General features: G+C 47.2%; 1 protein-coding gene across 1 annotated transcript; it reads left to right on the top strand.

Moving 5' to 3' along the window:
* Window positions 1–15,726: 15,726 nt before the first annotated feature.
* On the top strand, window positions 15,727–17,846 carry LOC133907865 (uncharacterized). Its single transcript, XM_062349961.1, has one exon. It carries the CDS (start codon window positions 15,836–15,838, stop codon window positions 17,831–17,833), a length of 1,998 nt encoding a protein of 665 aa, XP_062205945.1. The 5' UTR covers window positions 15,727–15,835; the 3' UTR covers window positions 17,834–17,846.
* Window positions 17,847–21,876: the final 4,030 nt, after the last annotated feature.

Here is a 21,876-nt window from a genome sequence, read left to right as displayed (position 1 = left end):
ACTGCTCAAACTAAGATTTCTGCGCACTTATTTTCTTTTGTTGGTTTAGGGCAAAGCTTCCCTATCAACTGAACACAGGACACGGCTAAGTAACTCTGCTTAGTGATGTAAACACACCTACAGCAAAGCTACCCTAGGCTATGGATGATAACAACAGCGAAAAATTATGGTAAAGCTTCCCTACTCAATCGGTAAGCCCACGAAATTAGGGCAAGCAAGCAATCTGATCGCCAGATGAAAAAGGAGGGCTGCGGTGACAGGGCGAGTGATACAAGACAACTTGCGACCTATCTAGGGCTACCGTGGTGAGAATTAACACATGGCGGTTCACGAGGGCAAATCAAGTGATGTAGTGGCTCGACTTGTTGGTGGGGGTGAGGATGGTGGGAGAGTGGCGCAACAAATAGCACGGGTGTTGAACTAAGACCAAGAACACTACTCTAGACTAGCAAAAAGAATCGACCACAATGGACACAAACTCAACAACGCGACACCAAAAATGAAACTGCAAGGCCCAAAGGGTTGTAGGACAGCAGACAAGGGAAATATTTTGGCTTTTTTAGCCTCTAGGTGATGAAAATAGAACTAATCTAAGGGGAAAACGAAATTACCTAGTGGGCAACCTGAAAATCTTATACCAGTTGATGAGAGGATTAGGCCCAATCCTCCGTTAGGTAATGGTAAGTTGATTGGTGGAGACTCGACGTTGACGATCCAAGGCTTCCGATCAGAACATAACGCAACTCTTGCAATCGCTACACCACTCCTCCGTTGGTTATCAACCGTGTGTGGCACTATTGACCTCACCAAGAAGGCTAATTCTTGCAAGTGAATCGAGAACACAAGCAAGAACACGGAAGAACACAATCTGAAATTGCAAATATGATTAAGCTCACGAGCTAGGGTTTTACAAACAGAACAACGGCGAAACTGTTCAATGACAGATTAATCTAAGCAAAACCCAAAAAATCTATGATGATGGCTGCTAGATATATGAAGAGGGGTATGCTAGGGTTTTGGGTGACCAGGGGGCGTCCACAACTTGGGCTTAGACCCGAACATGTTTATAAGGCCCGATATGGCCCAAAATTATGACACAGTACATTGTTTTGATGACACAAAATAATTCACCATGAATCTGGAGCTGGGACTAGTACCAAAACAAAGCTATCATCCTTAGCTTTCCAACGCATCAAATAACATCTTATTTGGACTCCGTATGAAGAAGTTATGGCCGTTTTAGTGCTGCGTTGTTTGCTGAATCCGAACCGAGTTCTGGCTCCGACTTGAAGTTGGCTTGAGCCCCGTCCGACTTGGCTGTTCCATAGGTGCTTCTCCCATATTCCTAAGCATAAAAAATTCACAAAAATTGAGTAGCATCACATCCTTATAATTAGTAGTATGGACATCGAGTAACGAATTCACCTCATGAGTTAAACGACGTGCGCGAGCCTGTGTAATCGGTCCTTATAACGGATCAATCATCGGAGGATCACTTGTAGCGCGTGTATCTAAATGAGTGATGTCCTCATCAATAGATGGCCCATCATCTTCCGGCACTTGGTCTCGGTTGGAGGACCCACCTTCTAAATACTGCCACGTCCGCTTGTGACTAGCAGGTGGATTTGCCATCCCTACAACACAATATTCATATTCAATATGCTAATATATTTATAGGTAATTTTAATCTTTTTAACTAATTCAGTACTACAAAATTGGAGCTAGGTTTTAATCTATTTAAAGGTGATTTTAACATTTTTCCCTTAAATCACTACTACAAAATTGGAGATCTAGATAACAATGGCATAATCACATACTCAATTAGAGCTCAACTAGAGTTTAATTGGAATTATTGTTAAACATTTAATAATTTTCTGAATTAATTACGCTTAAGAAAAGCATAATCCTATTTAGAAAAAACTAAAAAGATGAATATTATGTTTATCATGAGGGTGGGTATTTTTAATGAACAGGGACTAAACTAAAAAGATTAAAAAAATTGATTTCACCAATTTTGGGCTTACCAATAATTAATTATGAATTATCGATGCTTAAAACTATTTTATAAACCATTGAAATTTAAATAAATATTTCATTGATCCTAGCATTTCTAACATGTAGAGTATGCTAAAACAAATCTAACAAAATTAGTTTCATAATTTTTGGAGTAATATTCATTTTTCTACACATTTTACAATTTTTCAACCGATTTAACCATTGGACACTAATTCTATTTCGCATTTTTGATTTAACTAAAATAAAAAATAATATCTAAAGCTCTAAAATACTTTTTGTACCCAAAGGTACCTAGCCCAGCACATGCAAAGTAGGACCGGCCAAGTTCACTTCGGTCAACATGGCTCACAGCCATTGTCGTCGGCGTTCGGCCGAGCTCGTCGATGACGATAGCGGTGCCATTCGGCCGGGGTCAGCGGTCGGAGAATCTACATGGGCATGCGAACTCAGCGATGTGCAAAAAGGGGCATGGGACCAGAGCTCCGCCGGCGGCGTGCGAGGTGGCACGGCTTTGGGCCAAGGGGAAAACGAGGACCGCTAAAGGAAGAGCACGACCCCGCGAAGCTCACCGTGTGCTCGGTTGGCGCGAAGAGATGACGGTGAGGCAGCTTGGTTGGCATGCAGAGACAAAGGTTGGCGTGAAGAGCTAGGGAAGAGGACGACGCCTTATATAGACTCGACTTATCAGTGCCTACTCATAATATGAACTGGCACTGATACTTAGTATCAGTGCCAGTTCGTTTCATGAGCCGGCACCGATACTGAGTATCACTGCTGGTTCAACCCGGCTCGATCGTTGATCGAGCGGGAAGTTACGAAGCAGCACTGATACTTCATCAGTGCCGGTTCTATCATAATTGGCACTGATGGGGCGGCACGGATGACTATTTCTATTGTAGTGCTTCCAGAAATCCGAGAATTATAGTTTGATCGCGAGTCCGGACGAGTCCATGTTTGAGTAGAATTCCACATTTTTTTGCTGACTTCTCAAAATTTCCAACATGGGAAACCTTCTAGATAGCCGAGGGGATGTCAGTAATGATGTTGGGCCTTGATTGGGCCTATTGGGCCTAGGGTGCCCATGGGCAGCTGGGCCCACCTGGCTTAGTCAGCCTCGGCTTTTCTCCTAAATTTTGATCTTTTTCATGTCTTTCCCAATTTGAGCCTTTTTCCTGGTATTTTGTCGCCTTTTTATGAGATTCAAGAAAACACTTCAAAAACGACAGCATACTCGAAAATCATTAAGGTTAGCCATAATAATACATAATCATGTTGCAAATCAAGCCATAGATTGAGAGAATTAAGCACTAAAATGGTACAATAACGAGTGCCAACAGTGCTGCCGCCATTAGAAATTTGGATTTTGCTTAGATTATTCTGTCATTGCAGTTTCGCCGTCTATCGGTTTGTGGAACCCCAACTCGTGTGCTTAATTGGTATCTAGCAATATTCAGATTGCATCTACTATGTTCTTGCTTGTGTTCTCAATTCGCTTGCAGGGATAAGCATTCTTAGTGAGGTCAACCGCGTCTTGGCATGGTCGATAACCAATGGAGCAGTGGTGTAGTGATTGTGAGGGAACGATCAGTTCTGATCGGAGCCTTGGATCATCAACGTCGAGATCTCCATAATCAACTTATCTACAGTACTTATCGGAAGATCAGGCCACACCATCATCAAGCTCCTCCCCTATTTCTCCCCAAAGTCCAGCTGCTACCAGTCGATTTCCACCTCCGGCCCGTCCCTGACCCCGATGAGCCCTTAGTGAGCACCTCTGAGCTTCCCTCAACCTTCCTCGAGGCCCTCTCCCCTCTCTCCATACCCGTGCCAATTTCTCCCCAAACTACCATGGCCACCTCCTCCTCTGCTCGCCACCGGCCTCGTAGGAGTACCCCCGAGCTGAGCCCAACCACAAAACGGGTTCGCCGCACCATGTAGCAGCTCCCTAGTCAAGAAATGCCAAACTAGGATTGTCCTATACCCGCTTCCATGTGCGTCGCCGCCTCTCTCAACTTTGATGAGGTCCCTACACCACACTGGCCACATTCTGTTGACGGGAAACACACATGCGACTCCCCCGCGTTGAGCCGAACCCCTGGTGTAGCCCTCAACTACTCCCAGTGCCAGCAACCCTATTCCACTGTAATTCCAGCCATTGTGTCGGTGCTGCTATCCTCCCTCTCTCTGTGACACTCCCTCTCTCTGTTTGGCAGACAGGTGGGCCTCGCCACTACTGTCAGCCAGACCGCCACCTAGACTGTGGACATGGGCCGCCTTCTTTCCTTTGGCTCAGCCCAGTCCACAGACATAGCCCACAGCCGATTAACCTTCCTTGGGCCACAGTAGGCCAGAGACCATACCCCGCCCCACTGAACAAATGGACCAGGCCCAGATACATCGTAACGTGCACAATGTCCCCTCTTCCTTTTTCTTGAATTAATTTTCCAACAAAATTTTGAGAACCATTTCTCTGCCATTCCAACTCTGATTTCAACGATTCTTTCGCCAAAATTCCTCAAAATTCAAGATCTATCCATCTATACCAATTTCATAATTTTTGGAGTTTATATGAATTCTTCATTTGAATTTTATTTGAATATTCACTTAAATTTCATTTGGTTTCTTCATATTTGTTTATATTTTTATATAATTTGTATATAATATCATAGCTCATATCATGAGTAGTTTAGAAATAGAATTATCTTGTTTAACCATGACCTAGGCCATAAATATAATCTTGGTAGGTTTTAAATAATAGTTTAACTAGAATAATAAATTGGTAAATGCCTAGGAATTTAGGTTTAAACGACAAAGAACCTTAGAAAATTTTATTAATAAATTATGATAAATAAATATTTATATTAATGTATGTTACCTTCAAAAACCCTAGGAGAATACCCTAGACCTATGCATGTAGGTATTGTTGGGGGTCGTTGTTAAGGACCCCCGACGGCCCCTTGGCTCAGCTAGCCCATGCCCATGGACCCACGCCTCCCGAAGAACGCTTTCGGACTTCCGGGCTTCGGAGTAACCATCTCCCTGAGCCATGTCTCCCGAAGCCTCCATCTCCCAGAGCCACGACTCCTGAAGCCTCTATCTCCCGGAGCCATGACTCCCGAAGACTCCATCTCCCGGAGTCATGCCTCTCAAAGCCTCCATCTCCTGGAGCCATGCTGCTGCCCGGAGCCCCGGGCAGGCTTCCCAAAGGCTACGGGGTGAGTCATCAGGCCTCAAGAAAGATCTACCAAAAGGGGAACGCCGGTCATCCTTTGCTTGCAAGAAAGTGACCAGCATTAAGTAACTAGGCTAGTGGGCACCGTCCTGACAGCCCAGTGCAATGGAGGTTATCCTGACATCCCTAACAAAGCGGTGTTGGGCCACAATTGGTGACTGGCTCACCCCTCAGGGTGCAGGCACCACAATAGTTACCATGGTAGATATTTATCTTCTACGAAGGGTAAAATGCAGTTATCCAGGATAAGGCCATGTAACTCAGCCAGGTCCTGGATATTTTGCACATAGCGATAACTTGTACGCTAAGCTACGTACAACCCTATAAATAGGAGGCCATGGTCGCCTTGGAGAAGGGGCGGGACACAGGACACAGAGGTGCCATGGTCGCCTGGGAGAAGGGGCGGGACACAGGACACAGAGGCCATGGTCGCCTGGGAGAAGATGCTGTGATACCCCCCCTAGACCAATCCATTTTTCTACTATCAATACATTTGTGGTGTTTCTTCCTCTCAAACTTTATCTCCAAGCTTGAGTCTCCTCCTTAGAAGAAACTCTCGCCGTACTTGCTGGGGCAAGACGATCTCTTGCTCCAACAGCGTGCCATCCATGGGGATTCGAACACAGAAGTGCTAAGAGAGGTAGGATGTCACCCAAGAAAAAGACCACCAAGGCCGCAGCGATTGCGGATGACCCCCCGGTCATGCCTGTGCGACAGTCCAGGTGACTAAACACTGGTCGCGCTGACGATGACCCCACAACCGGGGGGAACGAGGGCCTTACGGCCACCACCGACCCAGCCATGACCATAGTTATGGTTGGCACCGAATGACTCTCTACCCCGGAGAACCATTAGCAATAGCAGCAGTAAGGCGAGACCCTTGCTGCGCCCCTAGGGTCTGCGGCCGGCGCCACCGCCGAAAACACCATTTCACCCAAGCGTGAATCACGCTTGGCAGCACTCCTGACCCATATGGAGGAACTGCAAACAGCCCTACGGGTCGAGCAGCAAGCTACCCGCATGACCACTGCCGCCCCCGTGATGACCGGCGCTATTCTGACCCAAGCTCTACGGGCCGAGGAACTCTTCGACACCAGGACCCTGCACGTTCGTTCACCAGAGCCTCAGAGCTGGCGTCACGAGGATCCCCTGCAAGACTACGACTCTCCCCTGCAGGCCGACCTGCAGGCTACGCCCTTCCCAGAGGGCTTTTGGACCCCAAAGCTAACTAAGCTCAAGGGCGATTCGGACCCTAATGAGTTCGTCCATTCCTACGCCCTCGCCATAGAGGCCAGTGGGGGCTAACCGGCCACCATGGCAAAATTCTTCCCTCTCGCCTTGGAAGGGGTGGCCATACGCTGGTTCTGGGCACTAGACCCTAGCGCCATTTATGCCTGGTCCCAACTTCGAGACCTCTTCCGCAGCAACTTCCAGGGTACCTTCGTCGAGCAAGTAATCTCCGGAAGCCTATTCACTATCAAGCAGGAGCCGGACGAAACCCTCCGGGATTACTTCTGAAGGTTCTCCCAGACCAAGGACCAGATTAGGGGTATATCGGACTCTGCAGTCATCGATGCCGCAACCTAGGGCCTGGTCGAAGGCCCCCTATACGATCGACTGAATCAGTGTCCAATACGCATATTGGAAGTCCTCATGAGCATGTTCGAGCAACATCAGAGAACTGGTATGGTGCATGGTCAGGAGCATAATCTGGTCATGAGTGTGATCCTCACGACTGCTTGGGACCAATATCTGGTATCAGAGCATCAGTAGGGCGCAGCACTAACTCGTGAAAATGTTGATCATTCCTCAGGGCGAGGTGGCGCGGGAGAGTAGTGGTGGGTTGTTCCTATACCCGCAGTTGACGACGACGAATGACACGAGCTAGGTGATTCATGTGCAGGCGATGATGGAGGATCAAGGCGTTTGGGAGGTAGTCGAGCCGGCGACCGATACGGCCGTCGATGAGAAGAAGGACAAGAAGGCGAGGTCGCATCTCTTCCAAGCGCTCCCGGAGGATCTCCTGATGCAGGTGGCAAGGAAGAAAACTACAAAGGAGGTTTGGGACTATCTCAAGACAAGGTTCGTAGGCATGGATCACGTTAAGAACATGCAACTGCAGACGTTGAAGGGCGACTTCAACGCTATGCGCATGCAGGAGGGAGAGAGGCTAGACCAGTACGCCAGAAAGCTCAACACCATGTCCGTCTGGTAACCAATCTGGGGGAGACACTCGATGATGCTGCATTGGTCAAAAAGTTGTTCGACACCATCCCGGATCGATTCCATAGTGTAATCGACGGGATTGAGCATTTCTATGACCTCGACAAGATGTCATTCGAAGAAGTCGTGGGGTGGCTAAAGGCTTTTGAAGAACGTGGACACCCACACGCATCGAGTGGTAGCAACAGAGGCGACAGCCAGCTTCCGCTCACTCAGGACAAATGGTAGGCGCGACAAAAAAATATAGTAGTGATTCCTCGTCGAGCAGCAAGGATAAGTCCCACGCTCCTGCAGAGAGTAGCAACCGTGGCCGGGGTGGTCGTGGACGTGGCAGAGGCTGTTGCAGTAGTGGTCGTGGGGGGTCACCACGCACTAATGTGGAGAGCGGCTCGGGTGGTGGTCGCCGCAGCAAGAGCCACATCAAGTGCTACAATTGCTACAAGATGGGGCACTACGCGAACAAGTGCAGGGCACCCAAGAAGAAGGAGGAAGAGAAAGGTGAGTCTAATCTCACACGTACCGATGACACCAAGCTTGATTTACTGCTCGTAGTGTCGAAGGAGATAGTACCAGGGCTGTAGCAAAGGCGGGATGCAGTGTTGCTGAATGAGGAGAAGGTGAAGCCGGAGGTTGGTTCCAGCTCTGAGGTCTGGTACCTGGATAATGGAGCTAGTAATCACATGACCAGTGACAAAGAGAAGTTCAGAGTGTTGGACGAAGTCACTGGTAGGGTCAAGTTTGGTGATGGTTCCATGGTACAGATCATAGGCTTAGGATATGTTCTGTTCAGCGGCAAGAATGGCAACCAATGGCTGTTGCAGGAGGTCTACAACATTCCAAGATTGTGCAGCAACATCACCAGCCTAGGACAACTTACTGAGGTTGGACACAAGGTGATCATGGATGCTGAACATCTACGTGTATATGATGGCAGTCTTGCACGATTGCTGATGAAGGTGAGGCGAACTCAAAATCCCCTCAACAAAATTGAGCTACATATAGCAACGCCAATGTGTTTCCTCACAAGACTTGAAGACCTGGCGTGGCTCTGGCATGCGAGGCTTGGTCACGTCAACTTCACTACTATGAAGCTGCTCGTTGACAAGGAGATGGTGGCGGGTGTGCCGCCGATCTCATACCCAAACCAGTTGTGTCATGGGTGTCTGCTGGTCAAGCAGGCAAGGCAGTCGTTCCCAACAGCTACAAATTTTAGGGTGAAGAAGCCACACGAGCTGCTACATGCGGACCTGTGTGGTCCGATTACAACTTCGACTCTCACCGGTAACAACTACTTTATGTTAATTGTTGATGATTACTCATGATGGATGTGGGTGTACATGATCAAGTCAAAGGACCAAGCCTTCTCCGTGTTCAGAAAGTTCAAGTTACAGGCCGAGAACACGAGCGGGCAACGCATCAAGACGTTGAGGACTGATCGCGGCGGGGAATTCCTCTCTGCCAATTTCACCAGGCTATGTGAGGAGTCCGGGATCGAGCGACATCTCATCGTGCCCTACATGCCACAGCAAAATGGTCTGGTGGAGCGGAGGAATAGGACTGTGATGGCGATGGCCAGGTCCCTCCTCAAGAGCATGAATGTGCCTAGAAGGTTTTTGGGGGAGGCGGTGCGACACGCGGTTTATCTTCTGAACCGCTTGCCGACAAAGGCATTGGAAGATCACGCTCCGTTTGAGGCCTGGAACGGAAGGAATCTGCATTTGACACACCTTCGTGTGTTCGGCTACATGGCACACACGAAGGTGACAACGCTACACTTGAAGAAGCTCGACGACCGAAGCCAGCCGATGGTGTATCTTGGCGTCAAGGATGGATGCAAGGTGCATCGTCTCTTTGATCCACGGTGCAAGAAAATTCATGTAAGTCATGATGTAAAATTTGATGAAAGCATGGAGTGGAGCTGGTGTACAGGAGCAGGCGACGGGGAGCCATCTGATTTCAATGTCAAGGAGGCGATCAGCACTGAGCCGGAGGTGGGCGGCTCTGTGCCACTCGCGGGTGGTTCGGCGGGTGTGCCAACGCCGTGGCACATGATGATCAAGCTCCTTCATTGACTCCGATGGGCGGCAAGGTGATGTCAGAAGGGCCAGGAAACTTATGGATGTCAAATTTTTGGAAACTTCATATGTTTCTATATATTCTCAGAAATAGGAAATAGATAGTACATGTGTCCATGTGCATATATGGACTTGTGATACTGAATTTGTGATGTCGCATTTGTGTTTGTGGACTTTTGATGACGTACTTGTTGGTTTTTGCATAATGTTATGTGTGGAAATGTGGTTATGTGATGTGTCATATATGTGGTTGAATCAGTTAATTGTGAATACTGTGAATTGTTGCTGCTGTTCTGATTAATGAATGCTGGGTGCAATTCTAGATTTTGACAATTGGTGAGGAAATGCTTATCAGAAATGACTCCAAACTAGAGCCGTTTCTGATATCGAATATTAGAAACGGCTCTAGTTTGGAGCCGTTTCTGATATTCCTTATCAGAAACGGTTCCCTAGCTGTTTCTGATAATTCTTAGTATCACAAACACTCGAGTGGTAACGGTTGCGAAACCGTTTTTGATGAGGGCTTACGAACCGTTTCTGATTACTAATTTTGTAGTAGTGAGTGCTTTAACATTTTTAGTTGTGCTTTCATTTTAGGCACGGATGATCCAACGTACCAATACCTCTCTCACAGACGTAAATATCCAAAACGTCCAACGTTGTATGTGTCGGTTTATTATGCGCGAAGTCATTCACAAAAGTGGCAAATTCTTTGATCTTGGAGGCGAATTAGCTAGCCATCCGAGGCTTTGCGAGTGGAAGAGGAAAGACTACTAGCAATGTTGGCTTGTGATGTAAATTGACTTGTGCCGTAAAAATATTATACTTGTGAATATTATTGTGCTTGTGTTAAATATTGGACTTGAGTTGATTCAAATACTGTTGAAATCTGTGTATTTGAAATCTGTCTTGAAATGTGTTGAAATCTGGATGGAATAAAGAATATGCTCATTATTAATTTTTGAATGAAATACATACCACATGTGAGTCCTTATGTCACCCGTCTATTGAACTATATCTATCTATAGGCGGATGCTAAAGTGCACCACTTGTAAAAATCATTTTCATAGGTGAGTAACTTAAGAAACCGCATGTGGAAATAGTTTTCCACAAGCGGTTCCTTAAGAGAACCGTCTTTGAAAACCATTTCTACAGGCGGTTCTCTTAAGGAACTGCCTGTGAAAAACTATTTCCGCAGGTGGTTCCTTAAGTGAACCACTTGTAGAAATGGTTTTCCACAGACGATCTATTTTGCACCTATGGAAATAGTTCTTTTGGACAGGCCTTCAATCACAGGCGGTTGTGCTAAACGCCTGTGAAAACCAGTTATGAACCACCTCTAGGAATAGTTTCCGTAGTAGTGTCTCTGTGCTCTCTCCTCTACCATGCTCATATGCCACTGCCGTTTTGGGCTGAGGCTCTCGTCACTGCCACTTACCTCATCAATCATCGGCCATGTGCTTCTACTGGCTCGGCCACTCCATTCCAATTCTTATTCGGCCATGCTCCCAATTACAAATATTTACGTGTCTTCGGCTGCTTGTGCTACCCTAATCTCTCCTCCCAGTCTCCACATAAGCTATCAGCCCGTCCTGTCACATGTGTGTTTTTGGGGTACCTATCCGATCACAAAGGATGTCGTTGTTTTGATCTCTCACGTCATCGGATTATCAACTCTCGTCATGTCATCATCGTCGAGACATGCTTCCCCTTTCAATCCTCCAACACTCAAGTTCATGAACCTCATTCTCCAGTTTCTAGCAGAGTCTGCAACTCTGATTCTACTATTCCACTACCAACACCAAGTGCTTGGCATGCCACAAGGCCCAGAACTGTGCGTCATGCATCTACACACATCCCTCCACCACCTTCATCATCGCAACCACATATTACCACCACTCTAGTGCATATCCCTAACCCAGTCGCCTCTGTGTTGCCTACTCCCGTGTTCCCAATTCCTGTGGGCAGCATCGACAACACTCCACCATCACTCCCACATGCGTCGGACCAATCACCAAACACTCATTTCAGCCCTCCTGCTTCACCCCACCAGGACTCCGGACCACTCGTTGCGTCCTCCTCTCCGCAGCACCACCATGTGGTCACTCGTAGCTGGGCCGGTATCTCCAAACCAAATCCCAAATATGCCCACACTAGTGATGTCACTACTGGCATATCTCCACTTCCATCATCCGTGCGGTCCACGTTACGAGATCCTCTTTGGTGTGCCGCCATGGAAACCGAGTTCAAAGCTTACAAACCAACAGCATGGACTTTGGTATATCGGCCACCAGGTGCTCATGTCATCTCCGGCAAATGGGTCTTCCAGCACAAATTTAAACCGGATGGCACATTGGATCGGTACAAGGCCAAATTGGTGGTTCGCGGCTTCACTCAACGTCACTGCGTGGACTTCAGTGAAACTTTTAGTCCCGTGGTGAAACTGGAGACTATCTGAACGATACTCACCATCATTGCTGCTCGCCAGTGGCTGGTCAAGCAGCTTGACATCTCCAACACTTTTCTCCATGGCCACCTATCCGAACGTGTGTTCTGTGATCAACCTGCCGGCTTCATCGACCCCGATCGTCCACGCAACGTCTGTCTCTTCTCCAAGTCACTATACGGTCTGCGTCAAGCTCCCCGGGCTTGGTACACACAATTTGTGAGTTACCTCGCCCTTCTCGGTTTCACAAAATCTCATTCCAATTGTTCGTTGTTCATCTTGCAACAGGGTTCTGCATCGGCCTTTCTCCTTCTTTATGTCAATGACATGATTTTGACTCCATCCTCTGATGAGCTGCTTCATCGTATCATCCGAAAATTGCAGCCTGAATTTGCCATCAAGGACATGGATGATTTGCATTTCTTCCTCAGGATTCATGTTATGCGCACTCCCTCCGGCTTCTTCCTTTCCCAGGAAAATATGCCTAGGATTTGCTCGAGCGTGTTAGCATGGCTAATTGCAAGCCCATATCCACTCCACTGGACAACAAACCAAAGGTTTCAAGCTCAACCGGTGAAGCTGTTGCTGATCCTTCCCACTACCGTAGTCTAGTCGGGGCACTTCAATACTTGATGATGACCCATCTAGACATCGCCCATGTCGTTCAACAAGCATGTCTACATATGCACGATCCGCGCGACTGTCATATGTCGATCGTCAAACGGATCTTGCGCTATATTTGCAGCACAACTGCATTTGGTCTTCACCTCTCTGGCGCTTCTACATCAGGCTTCTGCATCTTCCCTTCTGGTTCCCTGGTGTCCTGGTCTTCCAAGCGCCAAGCCACAGTATCTCGATCGAGCGCCGAAGCCGAATACCGCGCCATCGCCAACGCTGTTGCAGAGTGTGTCTAGCTTCTCCAGCTATTGAGTGAGCTCCACTGCACAATCGACGTAGTGACAATTGTGTACTGCGACAACATTTCCTCATTGTACATGTCTTCGAACCCGGTTCATCACAAACACACGAAGCACATTTGAATTGGACATCCACTTCGTCCGCCAGAAGGTGACCATGGGCGACATCCGTGTGATCCATGTCCCTACCATCCAACAACTCGCTGACGTGATGACCAAAGGTTTGCCTGCATCGACGTTCAACGAGCTACGCTCCAGTCGCAAGGACTGCCGGGGGGGGGGGGGGGTCTTAGGGCTCACGCTGCTTGCATCTAGCTTGGCACTACGCCCGCGCCTCACGCCGCTCTGACCGCGCCTCACCGTTGTTTGTTAGCGTTCAGTTAGGCTTTAGTTGAGGCACGTATGTATTCTATATATAATTGATCAGTACATGAATACAATTGCATTGCGTTCACAATTCTACAACAAGAAACAGAAATGAAGCTTTCTATGCGAATTATTCTTGTTTCCTTTTCCCGACGATCCATATATCATTTAACAGTAGGCAACTAGTAAATTATTGTTGCAATTTCATCATCTTACTAGGAAACAAAAACTGTGGTGCCCTTAGTCCTTGTCTGTGGCTGATTGAAGCATTCTCTGTTGTAGATTTGAGTTGCACGCACGTTCTGAAACCCTCTCCTATTGTTGGAGAAATGTGTAAGCAGCTTGTGGTGACACCCTCGCAACTGAGCTGTTTTGAGTCCTGTTTAGCAGAGCTCTAGTTTCAATATTTATTCGAGCTACTCATATCTAGCTTTAAAAATTCTCTGAGCTAGAGCTATTGTTAGATAAAGAGTATTTGATTGAGTTATTTTGTTGTTCCTTATATATAAAGAGATATTTAAACTGCTTTATATTATTCTAAGACTCAAAATCTTATATAAATCTCTGAGATCGAACTACCCAAACAGGAGCTAGGTTTCCTGTTGCTACACACTCTCACGAGGCCCCACCAGCCCTGCAGCAAAGTCTTGTCATGATACCTCGTGACCAGCGCCTGAGTCACATTGATTTTGTGCGTCAAGTTCCGTGCCGGATCAGCTAGCCTTTTGTAACGAGAAAGTCAGATTAGAAAAGAGGATAAACCAAAGAAAACAAGAGAAGAAGAAAAAAGTGATTAAATAAAGACAAAGTGGTCTGGGTCATGTGAGGCAGGAGCAGAAACAATATGTATTTAGATACGTTATTATTGTTTGCAGACAGAAGATGATGTTAAATCCTGATTATGTTACAGGATGCAACTAGAAAACAATTCATTTCTACCAAGCAAGATAAATATAAGTGGCGTATAGGTAGTCATAAGTGACGGTAACACAGGTACTCATCACTTATAAAGAACATAAGTGACGGATATAAAAATCACCCGTCATCTATAAATAATTTATAGGCTAGTTACCCGTCATTTATTATACATATAAGTAACAGGTGAAGAGCTTATCGGTCACATATAAATTTCTCTTCAGCACATAGGAGGCAGTCATAGGTTACTCGTCATATTTGTTCATCATTAATGATAGATAAGGAGCCGTCACCTATGACTAGTCATCAATGACACGTTCGAGATGACAGTTACATACCCATCACCTATAAATATTATCATCCGTCACCTATATTCATTTTTCAGTAGTGCTGCTGGCATACGCCATAAGTGATAGGTAACATAGCTACCCATCACTTATAAAGAACATAAGTGATGGGTATAGAAATCACTCGTCACCTATAAATAATCCATAGGTGACAGGTGAAGAGCTCACCCGTTACGTATAAATTTCTCTCCAGCATATAGGATACGGTCATAGGTGACGGGTAACAGTTATTATCCATCACCTTTGTTTATCATTGGTGACGGGTACGAAACCGTCATCAATGACTAGTCAGTGACGCGTTTGAGGTGACAGGTACGGTACCCGTCATCCATAAATATTATCATCGGTCACCTATATTGCTTTTTCACGTAATCACTACTACAAAAATTATTTCTAGTGGCGGGTGGTAACTCGTTTTCACAGACGTTTAGTGCACCCGTCTGCGATCGAAGGCCTGTAGAAATGAATGATTTCCACAGGCGCAAAAGTGACCGCCTGTGGAAATCTATTACCAGGAACCGCCTGTGAAAATAGGTTAGGTTTCCACAGGCGGTCCGTAACCGTAGGAGGTCATCGCCAATAGTTCAAGCGATTTTTTAAATAAACCGTCTGTAGAAAATTACGCTAAGTGTCTTACAAAATAGTTTTTGTAGTAGTGAATGCTGCTGGCATCGATCGATCAAATGATTATTTCTCAAGTGGTTGCGAGATCATCAAAACTGTGACGAACGCGGAAGGGTGGGGCCGGGAGGGAACATGCTAATTAATTAAAGTCAGGGCTCGGGGGCAAGAATTACCTTTATATACCTCAGAGATCAAGCAAGGAATAGAACCATCATTGCTAACACGTGAGTACATGGAATATTACAACCGGCACGCAAAGGGCAGTGGGCGACAGTAATAATAAAGCTATATATTAGTGCGTACGATAGAATTCATCCCATTCCTTTTTTGGCCTTGATTTTCTTTTTGTGATGATTAGATGTCGTTTATTGACTGCTGAATAGAGGGCATTGCATGCAGTGTTGCAAGGGCAAATCATAAACACCTTTAGTTATCGTAAAGCCATTCACTCACATGTATATCTAAATAAAGTGGGCTAGCTAGCTTGTTAGTGAATTCTTCCTGGAGCGTATGCTAGCCATGGCCAGGCCGACAAACCGACGAGCTGAGTGCCCGCTAAACTTGTGCATGCACCTGCTTGCAACAAGAGCTCTAGCTTCTTCTTCTACCTTAGCTTGAGTGCTAGTGACACACACAAACGCAAACACACGGGAGAGAGACAGAGAGAGCGAGAGATGATTGATATCCGGAGTTCTATCCTATGGTGGGACGAGTGGCAGCTGCGCATCCTCGTCCTCGGCAGCCTCGGCCTCCAGTGGTTCCTGCTGTTGGCTGCCCCCATGCGCAAGTATACCATCCATAGCTTGTTCAGGAGATGCATCTGGCTGGCGTACATCAGCAGCGACGCCCTGGCGATCTACGCGCTAGCCACCCTCTTCAGTCGCCACGTCAGGGCGAGCAGCGCCTGCGAGTATGGGGGCAAGGCGACCTCCCTGGAGGTCCTATGGGCTCCGCTCCTCCTCGTCCACCTCGGCGGGCGGGATGAGATTACGGCCTTCAACATCGAAGACAACGAGCTGTGGACGCGGCACACCGTGACCCTCGTGTCCCAGGTCACGGTCGCCGTGTACGCCTTCTGCAAGTCGTGGCCCAGCGCCGCTGACCGGAGGTTAGTGCTGTCAGCGATCATGCTCTTCATCAGTGGGATCATCAACTTCTGCGAGAAGCCCTGGGCTCTCAGGAGCGCTAGCATTAATCGACTGGCGGCCATGTCGTCGATTATAAAAGGAGAAAGAAGCAGAAATCGTAGCGGATGGGAGCGCTGCTTCACCGTGATGGATAATAGCGATAAATGTTGGAAAGGAAAGCCACCCCAGGATGCAGCCATCTTGTCACCAATGGACCAAGTCCAGATGATACTTTCTGACATCTCGCTGCTTGCAGTTAACAATGACCTGGTGAAGAAAGGACACAAGAAGCAAGTTCTGGCGAGACTAAGCCCCGGCGTATCAATGACTTCTTGGCTGCGACGAGCATTTGAGCTCATCTACACTAGAGCTAATGTGATCTACGCTCCTGCATACATGGCTTGTGATTTCCTGCTGGTTCCGGCTCTGTACATCGCTGCCATCACGCTCTTTGCAATGAGCCACAAGCAGGGGTACAACGCCACAGATGTCAAGATGACATACATTCTCATGTTCTTCACCGCTGTGCTGGATGCCCTGGGGGTGCTCATCAGTAAGCTGTTGTACAAGCTCATGTCCAAAATAACAAGAGTTCCAGCACTGTGCATGACGCTTCCCGATTATAACCTCATAAACTCGGTCCTCAAGAGAATGAAGCCTGCAACCGGGTGGCTGCTCAAGTGTGCCACCTGCTTCGGCTACGAGGACTACTCTGTTGGCGACCGCAAGCTGTCAGCCAATGTTGCAGAATTTGTTGTTTACGAACTGCTGAAGCCCGGGAAAGTTGAAGGCCTCGACCTCGCCAGCTACAGGAGCCTCACCAAACCAAACTGGGCTCTGGGTGAACTACGAGATTACGTGCAAGACGGCCACGAGAATATACGGCGCAGCCTGTGTGATTCACCATTCGACGAGAGCGTCCTTCTCTGGCACATCGCCACCGACCTCTGCTTCCGCATGCGTCATTCCGAAGCCGACCGCACGCCTCGTGAACCATCTCGTGAAGAATGCACAAAGGCAATGTCCAATTACATGGCCTACCTGCTTCAGTTTCGACCCGAGATGCTGATGACCGGCAGCAGGCAGCATCTGTTCACTCAAGCCATGGAAGACCTGGAGGACCTATTCCAAGACAAGGAGAAGGGCAAACTGCGCGACATTCAACATTACACGAGCCTAGTGACGGATATCATCGATGAAGGGGCCAAAGAGAACAATGACAAAAAATATTCTCTCATCCAAGACGCATGCAAGCTTGCGCAAGAGCTGCTGAATCTGCCGGATGAAGAGAAGCGCTGGAAGCTGATGTACGGCGTGTGGATGGGCATGCTGTGCTACTCCGCCAGCATGTGCAGGGGCTACATACACGCCAAGAGACTGGGCGAAGGCGGAGAGTTCCTCTCCTACGTCTGGATCGTCATCTCCCTCAAGGGGACCAAGACCTTGGCCGACAAGCTTCAGATGCCAGAGGAAGCGACGCTTGGCCCCCAAAAAGAAGAATCACAGCAGGAGTCCGAAGAAGACATCGAGTCGATGTTTGGTTGATTTACATTTTAGTTTTGTTGCCTGCTTGCTTGCTTGCCGCTCTGGTGTGCTATCTGTTTGTTTTGCTTGCTGCCGCTGCATGGGTGTCCATGCTGTTGCTTGCTTGCTTTGCTTGTTAGTCTCGCTGTCTTGGCAGTTTGTTGTCGTGTGCCCCGCGTTAATTCGCGGCTTTAATAAGCTGAGCCTCTGTCTCTGATAGAGTGTTTGTTGCACTGTACCCGCTCATCGACCTGTCCCACATTATTTTTATTTCATTTCTTTTATATGATGGCTGCTAGCTTGTATGCCTTTCCTTCTGTTTGTCTGCCTCAGTGAACGGTGAAATATACAAAGCGAGTGTTGTGTGCCATTCGCCAGTCCGTTTTGACAGAAAGTCTCGGAATGAAGAAATAACTCTAGTCTTCGTTTTGATTTGTGGGACTAGTAGCAAACTTCGCGAAAGAATTTGTTGCATGTGATCCAATTAGAATCTAGAGATGCATATGGAATTCTTTTCAAGTTACACTTTCATCACTGCCGGTTGTATAAGAACCAGCAGTAAAAATGTATCACTGCCAGTTCTTAATCTTCCGCACCCGAACCATGATGAAGGCGCTAAGAACCGACACTGATAATCCGTTCAGATCCGAAATTTTGATCGATTCTAGTTTTGGCTCACCCCCACATCTGGCTTTAGAGATTTTTTTCTTAGCTCTCCCTCTATCTAATCTCCTCCACCACGTCTCTCTCTCTCTCTTATCATTTCCCCTGCCACCTCCCCCACCGGCCTCCTCCCCACCCTGACGCAAAGATAGCAGCTGTCGAGCTGGGGCTGGGAGAGGACGGTGGACGGCGGTGCGGTGCCGACGACGAGTTGGGGGCGCGACGTGTTCTGTGGCGGTGGCCTTCGTGCCGCCACATCTGGATGTATGTGTGTGTGTCGTCGAGCTGGGGCCTGCAGTGGACATGGACGGTGAGCTCGAGCGGACGACAGTGCCCAACGAGCGGTGATGGATGAGCGTCGCCATGGAAATCGCACACCGAGTGCTTGCCGGACATCGTGCATAGTGACCACGATGGCCTCTACTATGCGACCCTCCACGGTGCTGGTGGCGGCGTCGGGGGGGGGGGGGTCCATGTGGAGCAGTGTGTTCGGCAAGGTCCACAACAGCGACCCAAGCTCCACGACGGCGAGCGGCGGGCTCGAGTGGCTTCGGCTCAAGCAGCTTCAACTCGAGTGCCCACTCGAGTTCATATTCTTTTTTTTTGTTTCCGGGAAATGGCTTCACTGCCGGGTTCACAACCGGTAGTGATAGCGCTCGACTTTCACTACCGAGTATTCACTATCGGAAGAAAAACCGACAGTGAAGACCGATTTGCAACCGACAGTGTTAGCCTGATTTGTAGTAGTGAAATATAAATGCTATTAATATAGGAAAAATACCTTCACTTGTCAACAATTGTTTTTATAGATAGATGGTATAATTAGTTAGTTATCCGAGGTACTATTAAATATATCACTACTTTTAAATCTAGAATTCTCAATTTTTTCCCTTTTCTTTTACACTACTAAAAAAAAGTCTAACAGTGTCGGTTGAAAATCGCTTCACTGCCGGTTTATCAACTGGCACAAACACTCGACACTAATAGTTGGTAACTATCAGTGTCGGTTGCCCACCCAGCACTATTATTATTTTTAGATAATAAGAGAAAATTGGTGGCGACAGAAGCGGCATCCGAGCCCCTCGTTGTAGAAGGACGGGGATCAAGTCATGCCACATGTTTGAAGCTCCTCCTGTGGGGTTTGAGGGAAGCCCAAGAAGTCCCATTATCTTATTGTTAGAAGCTCACGATCCTACTTGGGAAGATTGGCACCAATTATTGAGTTCTGCTTGTTTACGCATAAGAGTTTCCTTATCTCCGTATCGTGCTGGTCTCCATGCCGTATAGGATTGCATATTATGAAGCCTGGGTGGATCCACCGGTGCGCTGTCATCCTCTAGGCCACCTTCTTCCCTCTGTCGCCAGCGCGCCCCGTTCCCGGATCTAGTCCACCTTCTTCACTACACTGCCGCGCGCGCTGTCCCCCTCTAGTTCACCGTCTTTCCTCAACCACTGACGCGCCACCTCCCTGTAGTCCATCTCCTTCACATTGCTGCCGGCACGCCGCCTCCCTGTAGTCCACCTCCTTCTCATTACCGTCGGCACGCCGCCCCCCTTTGCTCTATCTTCTTCCCTCTGTCGCTGGTGCGTTGTCCCCCTACACTCTACCTCCTTCCTTCTGTGTCGGTAGTCGAACTGAAGTTGGTAGATAGGATAACTAAAATTGATAGCGCAGTATAACCGAAGTTGGTGGTGCAGTATAACTGAAGTTGGTAGACAGTATAACTAAAAATGGTTGTTATTATCAACTTATATTTTCTATAGTATCAACTTATGTAGTCTAAGGACATACAGCATAACTTAAGGTGGTAGCCCGTTATAAATGAAAGCTGGTAGACAGTATAACTAAAGTTGTTAGACAATACATTAAAGTTAGTAGCATGCTTTAATTTAAGTTCAAACAGTATAACTGAGATTGGTAGACAGTATAATTGAAGTTGATAGCACAGTATAGTAGAACTTGGTAGCGCATTATAATAACATGGCATAACTGAAATTGGTAGATAGTATAATTAAAGTTGGTAGCAACTAAAGTTGGAAGACAGCGTAATTGAAGTTGGTAGCGTAGTATCAACTTGTGTAATTCAGCAGTCTTATTTTGTTAGGCTTATTAAAAATATATGCAATATAGATCATATTTTGTTGGGCTTATCATAAAGAACACAATGGTGCAAATGGGATTGAAAATGGACAACTATGGTATATTTACAGTCATCAACGGTGCAGTCTATAGCAGCCCAGCCCATGTCGCGGAAACATCACCTCGGCCCACATCATCACATTTCCACCTAGCCCGCACCATGTCCCCACCTCCCCCAAAAAATTTTAATATATTTTTTATTAATTTAACAAAACTAGTCGGCCGATTTCGAAATTCACAGGAATAGTCTCCCATGTCCCACGTAGTGAGCGACTTGTTGTAGCGAAAATTGTCTTATTAGGTTATTATGGTGATTAATAACAACATAGTCAACGGGACTAACATATTTATCAAAATATACGTTAGTAGGTCTTATAAATGCAATACATGAAGAAGTCACCGCAGTCGGAACAAAGTTGGACTGAATTGAAGAAGTCTCAGGAAGATTTGCCTTATCGGATGGTCCGGTGCTCTGGGTGTTATACTCACTGGAGCATATATGACAAAGGAGGAGACAGGGCTGAAGACCTCACCGGAAGGTCCGGTGATTAGCAAGTGTGCTGATCGGAGTAATTCTTCCAGAGAAGGGTGCTGTATTGAACAATGAAGGTTGTTAGCCTCACCGGATAGTCCGCTGATCAAAGGACGCTCTGTACGCCAGAGCATTATTTTCAGAGAGGGTTGTATTGGCTCGGTTGGTTGAAGTCAACTCAACGGATAGTCCGGTAATGAAGTGATGTGCACCGGATGCTTACACCGGAGCAAATTACACAGAGAAGCTGTAGAGGCTCGGATGGCTCAGGATAACTCACCGGATAGTCCGGTGATGGAGATGAATTATACATTAGAGTGTCCAGTGTTCACAGAGTCTTGAGTGGGGGTTCCAACGGCTAGTTTGTGAGAGTCTACTCACCGGATGATCCGGTGTTAGTACTATTATTCTCACCGGATCATCCGATGTTAACAACTTTTCTGAGCCGTTGGGTTAATGTCTTGTGTGTGGGTTTGAGGCTATAAATACCCCTTCGCTTAGTCATTTGAGGTTGTTGGAGTCCTGAGAAGTTCATGTACACCTAAGAAGACATCCAAGCCACCAAAGTGCTTAAAGTGATCATCCAAGATGATTAAGCACACCATTAGAGAGTGATTAGTGCTTATAGGCCTCGAGAGTGTGTTGCTAGATGATTGCTGCCTAGAGAGTGGATCAAGGAGTGATCCAAGCTTGTACCTCTTGGTACGCCGGCACCTTGGAGTCTCAGTG

This window comes from Phragmites australis, chromosome 24, assembly GCF_958298935.1.
Source record: "Phragmites australis chromosome 24, lpPhrAust1.1, whole genome shotgun sequence".
In the NCBI taxonomy this organism is placed as follows: domain Eukaryota; kingdom Viridiplantae; phylum Streptophyta; class Magnoliopsida; order Poales; family Poaceae; genus Phragmites; species Phragmites australis.
The sequence above is the reverse complement of the archived record's forward strand: the minus strand, read 5'-3'. Positions and strand labels throughout refer to the sequence as shown.